This window comes from Chrysoperla carnea, chromosome 2, assembly GCF_905475395.1.
Source record: "Chrysoperla carnea chromosome 2, inChrCarn1.1, whole genome shotgun sequence".
Lineage (NCBI taxonomy): Eukaryota > Metazoa > Arthropoda > Insecta > Neuroptera > Chrysopidae > Chrysoperla > Chrysoperla carnea.
This window is the reverse complement of record NC_058338.1, coordinates 13394046-13409662: the sequence shown is the minus strand read 5'-3', so window position 1 is coordinate 13409662 and position 15617 is coordinate 13394046. Positions and strand designations below refer to the sequence as shown.

Genomic DNA, 15617 nt, shown 5'->3' with positions numbered 1-15617 from the left:
TTATTTTCAATTAAAAACAACAACAAAAACAATTTAAAAAAAATGAATAAAATGTATATGTCAATAATAATCATATATTTATTTTTAAATAAATACAAATTTTTCTTTTATGTTCCAAAAATGACTTCGTTATTCATTTTTGAGAACATTTTTTGTTTTTATTTATCTTAATTTTAGATAATAATTATAATAATAAAACATAAGAGGAGTATCGTAAAAAGAGATTCTCTGGACCTCCTTGAGAACAAACAACCTGCCACCCGAAGGCGAGACGTCTTCGGGTAACAGATTCTATTTTAATCAGATGAAGCTATAGGATGCTGTCGATACTTTCCCAGGATTGATGGATCCAAGGTTCAGTCAGATCCGAACATTCTGAATCTGACACCCTGCAAATTCGTACAGATGCAACATGTACGAAAGTTTCATCGTTATAAGTGGGATCATCAGAGATCACCATGTTATGAAAGTGGTAATTCAATCGACAGTATCTTTCTCAACTGTGCTCTAGTAAATTTCAGGCGAGCACAGTCGAATAGCCTAGCTGTGGTATTAGTTTTAGATAGTAATAGTCAAGATTTAAAAACATCTATACATTTTTGAATTAACAATTTCCAAAATGGAGTATTTTTCTCTAACTAGAGGACTGCACAAAATCGTAAATTGATTTTGAAATGGGATTTGGCTTTGATTGTAGTAATCTAAAAAATTGACAAAATACAAAAACTAAATATCGATTGATTATCGGTGAGTGAACAATTTATACTTTTGGCAAATTGTGGCGTCGGCGAATCAGCTTCGATCAGGTGATTAGTGTTTGGTAAAGGTAAGTTTAATTATTAATTTATCCATTACTAGCTTTTGCCTCCGGTTTCGCCGCTCCGAGATTGCTTTTATCTACGAAATTTCTCTACTAAAATTCTTTTGGACTGGTGTAAGTAAATAATATCGGATTCTTTGAGAGCCAATGTTTTTGTTAAGATTTCATTTCTACTTGCAAAGTATTTCCATTTTATTTTCAAATAGAGGTGGTTCAGTATACCCCGCAAGTAGGGATACTGCGAAGAGTTGCTGTCTTTTTATATCAGTGGATGATAAAATTTTGGGGCGTCATAATAAAGGAAATATAGGCATATTATTATTACATAAATGATATCAATATGTTGAAATCGTGGAGATAATACCATAGAGCTGTATAGACATAGGAAGCGCATTAAGTGATTTTCAAAATATTTTAGACCGCCGAGTGAGAGAGGTAAAAAAGAGTCAAATTGTAGGCGTATAAGAAAGACGAATACAGCTGTACGCGTCTACTTCATTTGCCTGTCTACCGTCATACGCGCCTACTTTACCTGTGTCTCTCTGCTGGATCAACCGTTTGGGCGGCGGCTTTACAGCTCTCTTGTATTAACTCTATGGTGAAAACTAATATTTATAATATAATGAAAAGATTATAAATTAAAATATTTTTGGGTACGGCGCTAAATGCAGTTCTACACACAACAAATGGAAGTTATATTAATTTTTTAGTTTTAGGATAAAAAAACAACAATTGAAATTTTTTTAAAAACTTCACTTAGTTTTTTTATTTGATCGGTATTGTTGATTACATTAATGCATGGTCGTAGGTAATGATAAAATAATGTAAACCTATTATATAGGGTGTTATATAACACACATTTGATGTGCCCGATCATAATTAATTATATTTAAAACTCACAGGCATATGCCTATTAAAAATCCTTAAATTCATCAACATATTCTGACAGCTCAGTACTGCGTATTGGTCCTGATTCACTATTCTCCGTGGCTATCATATAATCATCCGGCATTCTGTTCGGTCTGTGAAATGGTTTTAATGTTTTATTAAATAATTCATTCCACTTGAAATGTTGAAACCATTCATGACATTTTATGTCTACTATACCGTTTTTTAAAAAACCGTATCTATGAAAAGACACATTAAAAGTAAAGACAAGGCTATAAACACTCAACATCAAAGCGTTAAATGAAAATAAATTGTAGAAATTCACCGTTTTGTAGTATCAATTTGTATGAGATGTTCTAAAAAATTTCTTAGACTTTTACTAAAATGTGATGGATATTGTATACGTCCTCGTAAAATGTTATCATATGTTTTTAATATCCGAAGGTCGTAAAATGGTGGCTGACCGTCTGCCATCTCATAAACAAGTACACCAAATGACCACCAATCAATAGCTTTTCCATATCCTTTATTTTTCAATACCTCGGGAGCCAAATAATCTGGTGTTCCTACTTAATTAAATTATTATTTTAGTGAATGGTAAAAATTTTTTGGATAGGTGGAAGCTTTTTTTGCGGATCACACTAAAGTCAGCGTGAACAGATTAGAACCAATAAAATGAGAAATCCAACTGACTTTCTCTATAGTATCGTTACCACGCAAGAACCACAGTGCAGAGCTAAGTTTTGAAAGGATAAGTTCCATAATAGATCAAGGATCCTCTAGGCAGTTGCCTAATCTGTTTAATGGTTAATCCGGCCTTGTGTACATCAAGGATAAGAGACAGTTGTTGTTGATGTTTTACCCATTCTGCCTGCTAACAATGTTTAAATTTTTACTTATTAACAAATTGTATCACTAATTCTTCAGAGGCTAATAATAGACGCTAACTTCTTCGTTAGATGTTATTTAGCAAATTTCACTTCCAGAACAAAACTATAGAAAATTCAAACTTTGCTATTCAAACAAATAGCAAATTCCATAGAAAAATCTTTCCTTCAATTTTGTTATCGATTTCAATAATTTGCAAGTAAATTACCGCATAAAGTATAGGTTCTACCATCATCAATTTTCTTAGCAAAACCAAAATCAACTAATTTTAGATAACCATCTTCAGAAAACATAATATTTTCCGGCTTTAAATCTCGATAGATAATTCCCATAAAATGTAAATATTCGAAAACCAATGCTATTTGGGCAGCGTAGAATTGTGTTTCTTGTTCTTCAAAATGTCCTTTTTTACGCAAATAGTTAAACATATCACCACCAGTAAAATATGGCATTCCTATTTTGTTAAATATAAAAGTTTAATTTACAATACCATTACTTACCATAATTGATAATGGGAATTATAATATTTAAAATTTGGGCTCATTTTAAATCAGCTGGAAATATGCAAAAATGTTAGTTTAGATACCCCAACGATAGGAAGAGAATCTATAAATTTTTCTCGATTTTTTGCAATTTTTTAAGAGCAAAAAAAATTTTTGTTTTGGAATTTGATGAAATTCGGTCTATAGGGTAATTTTAATCCAAAAAGTATAAAAATCAGATTAATTTTATGATTGGATTCAAAGTTTCCGAGATATCGCAATATTTGGATCGATTTTGGTCCGTATCTTAAAAACTATTCGACCAGTCAACAAATGCACCCGATTTTTGTCTTTTTTGGGTCAAAATTACCTAATATACTGAGTTTTATCGAAATTGGAGATAACAAAATTTTTTCGATTTTTTGCAATTTTTTTAAGGGGTACCCCTTTGAAAAAATCGAGAAAAACGCAAAAAAATTTTTTGTTTTGGAATTTGATGAAACTCGGTCTATGGGGTAATTTTGATCCAAAAAGTACAAAAATCAGGTTAATTTTATGATTGGATGCAAAGTTTCCGAGATATCGCAATATTTGGATCGATTTTGGTCCGTATCTCAAAAACTATTGGACCAGTCATCAAATGCACCCGATTTTTGTCTTTTTTGGGTCAAAATTACCTAATATACTGAGTTTTATCGAAATTGGAGATAACAAAATTTTTTTGATTTTTTTAAATTTTTTTAAGGGGTACCCCTTTGAAAAAATCGAGAAAAATGCAAAAAAATTTTTTGTTTTGGAATTTGATGAAACTCGGTCTAGGGGGTAATTTTGATCCAATAAGTATAAAAATCAGGTTAATTTTATGATTGGATGCACAGTTTCCGAGATATTGCAATATTTGGATCGATTTTGGTCCGTATCTGCTAGATAACTAATAAATAATTCGACTAAATTATAAATTGTAATTGTATCTTACCTATACCAATATATACACCTGACATAAAACAAAATAACATTTCGGTGATAAAGGGAAAATCAGCTGCAGATAATATTTCGATTTCGTTACGAACATGAAGGATTTGTTTGTATTTAACAATTTTTGCTTTATCTAACAATTTTATTGCATATTCAGATTCTAGCGACCTATAAAAATGTTTCGCCAACATTACTCGCCCGAATGTACCTTTACCTAAGGTTCTAATAAAATGAAAATCATCCATACGATATTCATCCATTTTTTTATGATCACTTAATCTAAAATGTAAAAATATAAAAGCATAATCAAGATCTATTATTGGGTTTTTCGTCTAAGATACTCTAATGTTTTTAATAAAAAAAACCCACATTGTCGCTAAACAACCTGTTTTTTTAAACGCACCACACTTAATTATAATTCGATTATGTTTGTTATTTTTTGTTTCGCCGAAATCATAATTGTATTATTTATATCATAGAAATACTTACTTGCTATAAAACTCTTTTTTAGCTTCAGCTAAATATTGTGAAAAGTCAACTAAATGCCTTAAAATACGCTCTTTTGAGCTTAGTAAATCTCCGTCGTTTGGTTGTTTCCATTTTTTTATGCCTGTATAAAAAATATTCTAAATATTATTTGTACTAAACATTTTGTAAATTATCTCACTGAGATATAATAGCCATTCTAAGTATAAAGCAGTATAATAATCCAGGGAATAAACAATAAATAAAGATCGAACTTCGGAAAATTAATCCGTATACATAAAGGTACCAAAGTTACCCGGGGTCAAAGATCAATACATTTTTTTTTGCGAATGTTTCATTAACGGTTACTGTTATATTAAAACTAAACTTTACAAATAGTATGCGTCTGGTTTAATGGAAAATATAGACAAAACCAAAATCTTTGTGTAAAACTTTATCGCAAATGTTTCATTAACTCTGCTGATTTCATCAGGGCCCAAAAAATATGTGTTTTACATTATAGTCGATGTCAAAAGAATTAAATTGAAAACATTTACAAATAATACATTAATTTCTTACTATATTCTCTGTAACGCTGCCATAATGGTGATTGAGACAGTGATTTAGGCGTATAAGATTGAAAATCTACACAAGAACTACTGTTTGTGTTCTGGGCTTTTTGTAGGCTTAGACTTTTTTGCAGGCTGGGGCTAGTCATCTCTTTTTAGTTGAAATATTAAAAATCGAAATTTTATTTATATATGTCTGTGTGACATTTAAAAATTGAAAAAAAATTTGGAAATTCTTAACTTTCTGATGGTTGCTAGTTGCAGATCAAACAAGACTTTTGTTTCCTCTACACATGGCTTAGCAATCAAATATTTTCGAAATATTCGGTTTTCGGCTATTGGCAGGAGTTAAATTAAAAAATTTTGTTTGATCTCCTAACTGCATGTTATCGAGTACTAAAACATCTTCAGAAAAAATTTCAATCCTTTCCGGCAACCCTTAGTTCAGTAAAGATTTCATGCGTGCATTTGGTACTCGTTAACACCCAGTTAGAGATTCAGACAAATTTTTTTAATTTAATCTCTTCCTGAAATTCAAAACCGAATATCTCGAAAACGTCAATTTTAGAGAAAACTACAGGTATTATCTTATTACCATCTATCAACCTACCAAACATCATGACAGTTAGGATTTTTATATACAAAAGCAAATGAGGCTTAGCTATTTAATTAATATTTTGCATAAAGAAAAGATAAAACTCACTCGTTAAGACTCTTTTTTTAAAAGATGGGGATCTTTTAATGGTAGTCATTAAAATTTGCGGAGAAAATTACCATTTCCAGATAATTTTCATATATATCGATAAATTTAAAGCTTTTTATATAGTTCCAAAATTTTTTATTTATTTTGGGTTGACATATTTCAATTTGCCATAAATGAGGACTGTTACCGTAGTTACATTTAAAACATAAATTTTATACTTCTATACTAAGCAAGGTGACCCAAAACTGTCGTATTAAAAGAACAGAGAATTTAAGACTTCACTATTTATCGTTTGTAAAATTCGCTGAGTATATTTTGTATACATTAACAGGTCCTACCGAACAAGGAGTGTATTGTATTTTGACCCGCTGAATCTGAATTTTCAGCTTGCTCATAGCTCAAAGTGGAGGAAATTTGTTATAAACAAATAAATTGTTTATACGGCTCTAGCTCGTAAGTTATTGAAAATTTAGTATACAAATACTGTACCATATTATTTTACATATAAAGACAAATATTTCCTTTTTTTCGCCTTGATAGGACCAATAGAACCGGAGATATGATTAAAATTGTAAACAAAAATGATAATGTATAAGATCGGCGCGAAGGGCTTCGTTTGAAACGTTCGTAGATTGGCCAATTAATAATATTTTTGTGCTTTAAGGTACTCATTTTAAAGGTATGAGTCTATATTTTAATGTTATGCACATAATAATACGTTTGATTAAATAACAAAGAAGCTAGCACGATTGTAAGGATTAAGTTTTATTATTTTTTCGGTACATTATTAGTTTATAAGTCGATAGCGAACCCTGAGCGAAAGAAAATCCCACATAATTATATATGAGAAAATTGCAAAGTTGTTCTAGTTTAATAATCTTTTTGTAGGCACTCAGCGCCTTCGCTATTCTATTCGAGCTGTCAAATTGGTCAATGTATTGTTTACATATTAAAAATTGAAAAAATCCATTAATCATTAATTATTTATTCATTGTCAGGAACTATTTTTCACACAAGGATTGTTCACACAAAAAGTATTCATGTTTTTTACAACATTTGAATCAAGAAGCGGGAAAAAGGTAAAATGGCGTCGACTGGGTACATGCGCCTACTGAACCAAAACTCGTCCTACATCGAGCATACCTTGTCTAGTTCTACCAAGGATCCAATGTACTCTTAAGGAGATAGACTTTAAATTACCATTTTTAATTTAATAAAACAAACAAATTTTTTAAATATAAAATATTTATTTTCCTTTTTTTATTAAAACAATATTCTTTAATGATTAGATTCTACATTAAATTATTTCGCAGTTTTGAATAGTTACATTGTGACGCATAAAATCTGACAACACTGAAATGTTTATGATGTTTATTTGACATTTTTGTTTCATTGTTTTGTAAATTATAAATTCTTCAAATTTGTTCTCTTAATTATTTATTCCTTTGCACTTTTTTGTAGATATTTAAAATCAAAGTTTTCCTGGGCATTCAGCGCGAGTCGCACGCGAGCATCGATTAATAACTCTGTGGATCTTATATTTGCTGGATACCGTTCGAACTAAGTATAGTCTTCAATCACCAATTATTCACTATTGGGGTAATAAACTTAAAACTATTCATCCAAAGGTTTCCATGTGACAACACCCATTTTTCTATTTAATTCAGCTAAAATAATCATGCATTGCAGTTGTTTATCGCCACTTAAATTTTGTATGGGTTCCTCTTCTTCTTCTTCCTCTTTTTTTACTTTACGCTTCTTCGGTTTTGGCTTAATAAGGACTGCATCATCATCGTCACATTCACTAACTCGTGATGACGTTCGGGTTTTTTTCACTTGTTTTTCGAACTCTAAAGAATCGTAGTAATTAGGTTTTTCACGTCGCACACGCGAGGTTCGCCGTCGTGTATCTGTTGATTGTGCGGGCGTATTTGACCCCTTTTTCGCTTTGAAAAACGAATGTCCACAACGACATGCTTTGCAAGCAACTGGAACTTGTTGCTCACATTTTGGGCATCCTTTCGATATCATTTGTTTCTTGGGCATAGTTTTTCTTAAAGATAATATGCCATTATTGAAATAACACTAATTAAAAAAATATTTTCTGTAAAAACTATAATGAAATATTATATTTTTCAATTTTATAAATAAAATATCTGACAGATTAATAAAAATTGTAAATTGGTAATTTCAAGTTGTTTGGCATATAAAGGTTCCGTTCAAAACAGGTCTATTTCTGAAATTAAATAAGGGTGTGTTCATTCTTTTTTAAATCTGCTCGATCGTTTTTATTATTGGCAAATTTGTATGCTCACTCTTAAGCCGGAGTTAATATACGGGTTTAGTAATTCTTGGCATTGATAAATTTTATGAACGATTGAACAGTATCAAAGATGATTATGCCGTAGAAAAAGTCATTATTTGAATTTAACTGGCAAAAATCCTTAAAACTTTTGAGTCGCAAAAATGATTTATGAGAGCTTGAAACTCACCTTGAGTTTAAAAAATCACGCAATACTTCATTAATTATTTTGCCGTTGCGGTTGTGACTTAAGAAACCTTCAAATACGAGTACTATAGTCTTGTTAATATATGAAAATCACAACGTCTTTGTTTTAATAGCGTGTGGCTTCTAATTACTTAATATTTCGATATTTCCTTTGTCGATTCCAACACAAATGGTGTCCAAACACCATTACTGCTCGAAATTGTGGCAAATGCAAAAATTTGGATTTCATTACTATTCTAAACCATAAAAATACGAATCAAAGAAAAGGAAGATCTAAAGAGAAATAATTCTTAAAGACTTAAACCGGGCGGTTAAAGGCAGAAAGCATATACAAATTCGGGAAATGAATGAATAATTTTTTTTTAAACGCTCTTATAATCGTTAAGAGTAATGGTATAATAATTTTGCCGTTCGAAAAACGTTTCATATCTGCGGCTTTCTTTTGTGGAGGGTCATAGACCTATGCCTAGTCATCTAGGCCTTAATTCGGGTTTAATTACTTGCATCGGACACAATTTTGATTTGTTTTCTATTACGACAAATTATTTTTATAATTTCATACACTCTGTATTTAATGAAGGTTAAGTACATAAAATACTTTTTTCAAATTTTCTCGCAAGAAAAAGATACCATTTCAATAAATCAATGTGCAATTTTAAAAATTATTATATTTAATCTAATCAGCTTTTATGTAATAATGTATAAAAAAATTTTTGATATTAAAACGTCACCTAAAAGTAATGTTTTCAAATATACCTTGGACTTTATTTTACGATTGAGTTTACAAGAAGCGTAAATTTAATATAAATTTTTTTTTATCAGAATAAGATAATTTTTTATAAATGGTTTTATAATCAAAAATTAACTGATTTACGGGAAAACCATGTGCAAAGTGACTATTAAAACGATGAATAAAAATTTTGTTAAATAAAAATTTTTCTTAATTAACCTATAAAATATATGTTAATTGTAAATGACTTGCAATAGCTGAAGTTGTTTAGTATTCGTTACAAAAATAAGAAAAACACAATGTTTGCATCAACTCGAGCATTCTTAAGTCGTCACAGACGGAAAATCATAACAGGTGGTTTAATAGCCGGTGGTATAATATTACTATCAAAATATGCACGAAATAAAATCGAAGAATGGCAAGAACGTAAAACTAAAGAATTTTTGGAACGTACAAGAAAATGTCAACATTTTGAATCAACCGAACGTACTTGTAACACCACAATTTTATCATTATTTAAACATTTAAGTGATTCCATTGTTAAACAATTATCCACGGATGAACTTGTTGCAAAATTAAAATCATCACCGGAAAATCGTGTCGAAATTTGGAATGAAATTAAAGTGATTGCATTCACACGAGTTACAGCATTTGTATATGGTGCTGTATTATTAGTCGCTATATCTCGAGTTCAATTGAATTTAATCGGTGGTTATATGTTTAAAAACACGGATAAAGTTACCTTGGCCGTTCAAGAAAAATATTTTTCGCTGTGTCAACGATATTTAAATGAAGGTACACAAGAAATGATACAAAACATTCAACAAAAAGTGAAAAATGTTGTAAATAAATTCGATTTAAAACAAAAAATGTCCTTACAAGATGTCGAGCTATTATTTTGGTCAATCCAATCACAATTAAGTAGTGATTTAAACGATCCCTTGTTGCGAATATCAGATTTTTTAATTGGTTCCGATGATAAAACGTTCGAAAATGACGAGATTTATAAGAAAATTATTAACGAAACATGCGATTTATTAGAAAGTGATGAATTACGAAATGTATGTAGTTCAAATGTTAGTCGAAGTTTTTCATGTTTAATCGATTGTATATCAGAGTATTATACAACGACATCGAACGAAACATCGACATCGAGTGAAAGTTCTGGATTTATTAATCCAAATAAAGTTCAAGTACCAATGGCGAAATTAATACCAATTATAAATGGTATTATTTTAACGCCACATTCAACGAGTGATGGTAAAAATTTTTCGTTTAATATTATACATGAGTTAGTGTTAAATGATCAATTTAAAATATTAGGTGCAAATATTTATGAGGCTTTCTGTGAGGATTGTAACGTTATTACGTCATAATTTATTTATATTTTATTTATATAAATTGTATCATAACAATAATTCTAGATTAATTGAGTTTTCGTAGAAAATCATGGAGGCTATAAAGAAGGAGAACGGTCGCTATAGAAAATATTGTCCCCAAAATATGGACAAAATAAGTGAGGCGCTGGGATTGCTAAGTTGTCTCATTAAAAGCGGGCTGTTGTGCGCTAATTTCAAATGATCTATCAACGTTTAATATACGTCTATAAATATCATTCAAAGGAAAAAAAGCAAATAATGAAATTATTATTAATTATTATTATTATTTACTAATGAAGAAAATTATAAATTATCTATTCTACTTTATAAATTTATCTATACTACTTTATAAATTTGAATGGTACTAACTTCATCTACTTGTACTCATAAACAGCTAACTTCACAGATACTATTTACCGACGACAGCGAGGCTGGTGGCTGAAAAATGATCTATAAATTTTACAAATTTTCAGGGATGGACGCGCTAATGCTTTAGCGCGTAGCGATCGTTCTCCTTCTTTATAACCTACATGTAGAAAATATTAACAATTGGTTATACACACTGATAATTAGGTACTCACTTTATTTTTAATAGGGTATTCCACTATTTTTGAAAAAGTACTTCAAAATGTTGATTTTGCTAATAAAAAGCTATCAATAATTTATTTCGGAAAAATACACAAGCTTTCTTGCCAAAAACTTAAATTAAATTTTAAACCTTTTTCAAACTGTCAAAAAAGCGGGCATCCAATTTGATGACGTAATATGGGTATCACTATACGAAATAACACAAATAATTTTGACAGATATGTTCATAGACATCTGATTATAATATAAATATAAATACTTATCTATGTATATATTATACCCAACTGTCTACACTGAACTAATTGATGGTCTATGACTCATACCGCTATGACATCACAGCAGGGCTTGCCCGCGTTTTAGGTCACGTGATATACAGTTTAAAAATTACGATTTTTAATTTTAAAATTTTAAAAGAAAAATGTGTTTTTATGATACGAAATCAGATTATTTTTGACTAACGATAATACCCTATTGCCTTTTTCTAGAATTTCTACCGACTTATAGAAAAGAGACGGTCAATTTTGTGTGGGTGTTCTCGAGTCTAATAATCTTATTTATAAACGTTTTATTTAACAACTCAATTAATTTAGAATTTTCTTATTGTAATTAATTTTAAGTTCCTAATTTTAAGAAGATCTTGTTTTCGATACCTTGGGTGGTTGTTCTTTTAATTTGTGGTTAAAAAAAAGTGTTGAAATATGATTTTAATAAAGTAGAAAACTTTTTTTATGTTTCTGTTTATGTTCGAATTTTTTTTATTCTTTCTAATAACTTTCAGATGCTTGGCGGTTCCAAATTCTTTTTCTAAAATTGCAAACTAACACATAATGTGCTCGAATTTAAATTTTGGAGTTTTACTATATCCAAGAAGAGGCATGCATGAACTAAGTGCATGCTTTCATACACGGTTGTTTGTCTACTACATCTATCTTCTCCCATTTTCATTTATGTGCAGAATGATAAACCTAAAATTTTTTCTCCAATTATTTCAAATTACGCAACATGTATATATTTTACCAGCCAGGTGAAATGTAATCGATCGAAGGTAAGTATTGAAGTTGTTTGAACTCTGCAGAATTTAGGCACTAAATGACAAAGCTTGATACTATTCCATTGACATTAGGTGCTTGGATGTTTTGTTGTCAATGTACATGCTGACATTGTATATTAAAGTTAAGTTGATTCCGATGATTTTGAAGCTATTTCAATCCCAAAACCAAAATTAAATTAAAATAAATCAAAATTAAATCTTTTGGTTACTTCGAAATCCAAAATAAAATCTATTTTTTTCTATTTTACACATCAAAATACAAATCTTAGTCACAATTGCGTCTTGTTCAAGAGCGTTGCGAGCCAATTGGTCAGGAGGAAGGTATGATCAACAGCTAAAATTTATAGTTGTAAAATTTAGTATGATGGGGTATTCATTCGAGTCTTCGTTGGCCTTGTTAATCTTTTTTTCAAAACAATATGGTAAAATTCTAAGATTACAAAGATTTTTTGTGAAAATTAATGATTAGAAAGTTGGCGTTGTTTGTGAAAATACGCAAGAGCCATCCGCAAGTCGTTCATCGAAATCAGGATTCAACATTTGATCGGCTTTTCCTTGAATCGTTAAAAAAAAACACGGAAATTATGTGGAATAGAAAAAAGTTTTATTTGTAAAAAATGATCTTATATAAGATGGTCTTAAAAAATTGTGTTCCATTACTTTTTTTTCGCCGGATAAGGATTAGTAGGATCTGGTGTTAATATTGTTGATGCTGGTGATGTATTTTTACTCTGTTTTTGTGTAGTTGTTATCGTTACAGGCGTTTTCGTATCTTTCTTTTTCATCATCACAAATTTATAAACTAAAAATGCCATGAATAAAGATCCAACTGTAGCTTTGGCAACCTAGAAATAAAAAATTTAATTTAATTTAATTTAATTTCATTTGAACTTTCAATAAGCTTAAAAAATATAGTACATTGGCACGCCCAGTAGTTGTATTGTTATTAAATAGTTTTGACAATCCTGCAAATTTAGATTTAGAAGTTTCTGTGCTGGTTTCATTTGCAGTGAATTTAGCTTCGTTTTCAGTGGATTTACTTTCATTTGTAGAGGTTTTGGCAGATTCATTTGCGGGGGATTTTACGTCGTCCGAGCGATTTGATGGATCCATATTTTAATCAAAAAAATTATTTTTGGATATTATTTTTAGGATGTTATACAAAAAATCATTTGGTGTCAAATGACATTTAAATAAAAAACGAATTGTATTTATTAAATTTTTTGTTGCTAGGTAATTTCATTTGTTGAAAATTTACTTACGTCCATAAAGTTATAAGCAGCAAAGAGTACTATATTAGATTCTTCCAATTGGGAATTTTATTTTATCTTGGTGATCATCGTTACTTTTGGTATATTTTTCATCATTGACAGTAGAAATTTCTGCTTTCTCCAACTTATCCTACAACAAATTATTTATAAAACTGTGCAGACGAATCTTTTCAAAGTTTTAAACAATTGTTTAAACAATTGTTCTTAAGAAAAGCCATTTTTTGTTTATATCAAAACAGAAGCAGTCATTTTCTCCCCTTCGAAAGAGCATTGTCAACTTTCGCCCTTCGTCCCTGTGTTAAACAAGATGCCACCTTCCGCCTCCGTCAAGCAGATAAATGTATACGCATCACGGGAGCAAGTAAAGATTGTCTCGACAGATCTCATGTGCATTGTCGCCCGGGGCGAAGGCGCTTGTGACTATTATTCTGTTTTTGTAAAAATAATGAAACGATAAAAAATTCTTTATAATAACTACTCGAAAACTCAGTCATAATAGGATGTGCATACCCTAACATAGGATGTGATTCGGATAACTTTAATTTAACAAGTGAAATTTACAAAAATTAAAAAAACTACTATAGTGTGAATTTTGTGGCTGTGAAGAACTAGTGGCTGAGAAGACACAGCTGGTACAATTAATAAATCATTCTTACATCGTCGTTGATACCATCTCGAGCATTTATCATTTCTGTAATCATCTTTTCAGCATCCAATTGGTTATCATCACTCTGAGATTCACTCAATATATTTGATACATCATTGGTTTTATCATTAATAAATGGTTGTAATGTATTTACAGTGGCGTCATCTAATACTTTGTTCTTTTCTAATGCTTGCATTTTTGGATCTGGATCTAAATTGGGCGGTTGAGTTGCTTTCGCAGGACTTGAAGTTGTACCAGAATCCATTGGCATAATTTTTGTTTTATTAAATAGACTAAATGTGTTTGCTTCTTTCATTTTTAAATAAGCATTGTAACCGACGAAGCCCATTACTCCTGCTATAAGAACCTGATAAAAGAAAAAAAAATTCGTTAAGAGTATTTATTAGGAGGACTTTGACAAAAGACAACTACTCGTTGTTCTAGGAAACAATCTCTTAAGAGCTATTTTATGGAATGACTACAACTGTACTGATGTAGAACTTATGATAATTTTGTTAAATTTGTGATTGGTAATTTCCTACATTCTGGAATTTGGTGTTGCTTTTGGTACATACAGTACCCATTTAGTATTTATAATTTAGGAAGATTTATAGTTTTTTTTTTTTTGTAAAATTTTATTCCGGTGGTCTATCAAACTGATTGATGAATGCGAATATAAAAAGAGCTAAAAACAAATCGGATAAAAGCAACAGTACTGCTAGAAAAATTCTACCACAAACCATCCTAAATTATTAACACTACATTATTACTTAAAAAACTTAGTCCATGCCTACTTAATTTCATGAAAAATGAAAGTTTTTAATTAAAAAATGTCATACCTTTTTATAATGAGTTTTTACGACTACAGGTAAATTTGCCAATTTGAATCCAAAAGGTGCCTTATTATCTCCCATAGGGTCATCGGGATTTTCTTTAGCCATAACGAAAAATTATGTAAAAAATTGACGTTTAAATTTATTGTTCCATTGTTGATCGAAATGGTCACTACGAAATATGTTAACAAATTAATGTGATTAATTTTTGGAAAAATTAATTTTTTAATTTGTCAACATATGTATGGAACTTTGTCCAAAAATTTATTGAAACGTTACTATGACAGTGAAAATGAAATGTATCATATACTTCTAAGATATTAATTCTAGATTTGATTGATAGCTAATTGTTCTATAGTAATACAATGAATAAGCCGGAAAAAAGTGTCGAAAGTGGGGAAACAGGGTAACGTGTTTTGTAACGTGTTTATAGGACTCCAAGGAACATTCAGCCAATTGAACCAAGTCTTAAGGTGGCATAGGGTTCCAAAGGGCGGACCAATTGGCGCCGTTTGTGAGTAGCGTCTGGGGCATGATGCCCTCCTTTGCCCGCCCCTCACTACAACACTGAGGTAAGGCTTAGTTATAACCGTTTAGGTCAAAAAAATCTAAGAAATAACAGGAAAAGGGGAAATGCAGTGGAAGTGGTAATTATGGTCTGATATAGAAACATTTTGCCACATTTTTTAAAATTGGTTAATAATTTGTGAACCACTGTTACAAGATGGTCACTTATTTTGCAATTTTAAACATATTTTTCCAGTCTCCTAAAATATTCCTTGAATTTACAGCCTTGTGATATTCAAGTTTTATATTAATA

At 30.2% G+C, this 15617-nt stretch overlaps 4 protein-coding genes across 5 annotated transcripts; 1 reads left to right on the top strand and 3 right to left on the bottom strand.

Annotated features, from left to right (window-relative positions):
• Positions 1-1627: 1627 nt before the first annotated feature.
• On the bottom strand, positions 1628-5236 carry LOC123291515 (cAMP-dependent protein kinase catalytic subunit alpha-like). The gene is made up of 6 exons (XM_044871824.1): positions 5098-5236; positions 4543-4663; positions 4055-4332; positions 2805-3050; positions 2034-2274; positions 1628-1947 (listed from the first exon to the last, which is right to left on the bottom strand). Exons 1-6 carry the CDS (start codon positions 5234-5236, stop codon positions 1734-1736), a joined length of 1239 nt encoding a protein of 412 aa, XP_044727759.1. The 3' UTR covers positions 1628-1733.
• A 1994-nt stretch (positions 5237-7230) lies between these two features.
• Positions 7231-7985, bottom strand: LOC123293172 (UPF0547 protein C16orf87 homolog). The gene has a single exon (XM_044873899.1). It carries the CDS (start codon positions 7834-7836, stop codon positions 7405-7407), a length of 432 nt encoding a protein of 143 aa, XP_044729834.1. The 5' UTR covers positions 7837-7985; the 3' UTR covers positions 7231-7404.
• Positions 7986-9061: 1076 nt separating this feature from the next.
• LOC123293170 (peroxisomal biogenesis factor 3) lies at positions 9062-10562 on the top strand. The gene has a single exon (XM_044873896.1). The coding sequence runs from the start codon at positions 9329-9331 to the stop codon at positions 10403-10405; it is 1077 nt and encodes a 358-aa protein (XP_044729831.1). The 5' UTR covers positions 9062-9328; the 3' UTR covers positions 10406-10562.
• Positions 10563-12755: 2193 nt separating this feature from the next.
• Positions 12756-15025, bottom strand: LOC123293171. 2 transcript variants are annotated; one of them, XM_044873897.1, is made up of 4 exons: positions 14804-15025; positions 13975-14331; positions 13310-13448; positions 12756-12892 (listed from the first exon to the last, which is right to left on the bottom strand). In XM_044873897.1, exons 1-3 carry the CDS (start codon positions 14903-14905, stop codon positions 13344-13346), a joined length of 564 nt encoding a protein of 187 aa, XP_044729832.1. In that variant the 5' UTR covers positions 14906-15025; the 3' UTR covers positions 12756-12892; positions 13310-13343. The 2 variants fall into 2 exon arrangements, with proteins under 2 accessions (XP_044729832.1, XP_044729833.1); XM_044873898.1 differs by having other exon boundaries at positions 12760-12892; positions 13314-13448.
• Between the last annotated feature and the right edge of the window lie 592 nt (positions 15026-15617).

What these genes read in the sequence shown, in the direction of transcription:
- LOC123291515 (XM_044871824.1), bottom strand. Translation starts at nt 5,236, where the DNA reads ATGACTAGCCCCAGCCTGCAAAAAAGTCTAAGCCTACAAAAAGCCCAG. An exon ending in GCAGCGTTACAGAGAATATA is followed by an intron (nt 4,664 to 5,097) that starts GTAAGAAATTAA and finishes TTTTTTATACAG; the next exon opens with GCATAAAAAAATGGAAACAA. An exon ending in TAGAACCTATACTTTATGCG is followed by an intron (nt 2,275 to 2,804) that starts GTAATTTACTTG and finishes TTAATTAAGTAG; the next exon opens with GAACACCAGATTATTTGGCT.
- LOC123293172 (XM_044873899.1), bottom strand. Translation starts at nt 7,836, where the DNA reads ATGCCCAAGAAACAAATGATATCGAAAGGATGCCCAAAATGTGAGCAA.
- LOC123293170 (XM_044873896.1), top strand. Translation starts at nt 9,329, where the DNA reads ATGTTTGCATCAACTCGAGCATTCTTAAGTCGTCACAGACGGAAAATC.
- LOC123293171 (XM_044873897.1), bottom strand. Translation starts at nt 14,905, where the DNA reads ATGGCTAAAGAAAATCCCGATGACCCTATGGGAGATAATAAGGCACCT. An exon ending in TAAAAACTCATTATAAAAAG is followed by an intron (nt 14,332 to 14,803) that starts GTATGACATTTT and finishes TTCTTTTATCAG; the next exon opens with GTTCTTATAGCAGGAGTAAT. An exon ending in GAGATGGTATCAACGACGAT is followed by an intron (nt 13,449 to 13,974) that starts GTAAGAATGATT and finishes AATTTGTTGTAG; the next exon opens with GATAAGTTGGAGAAAGCAGA.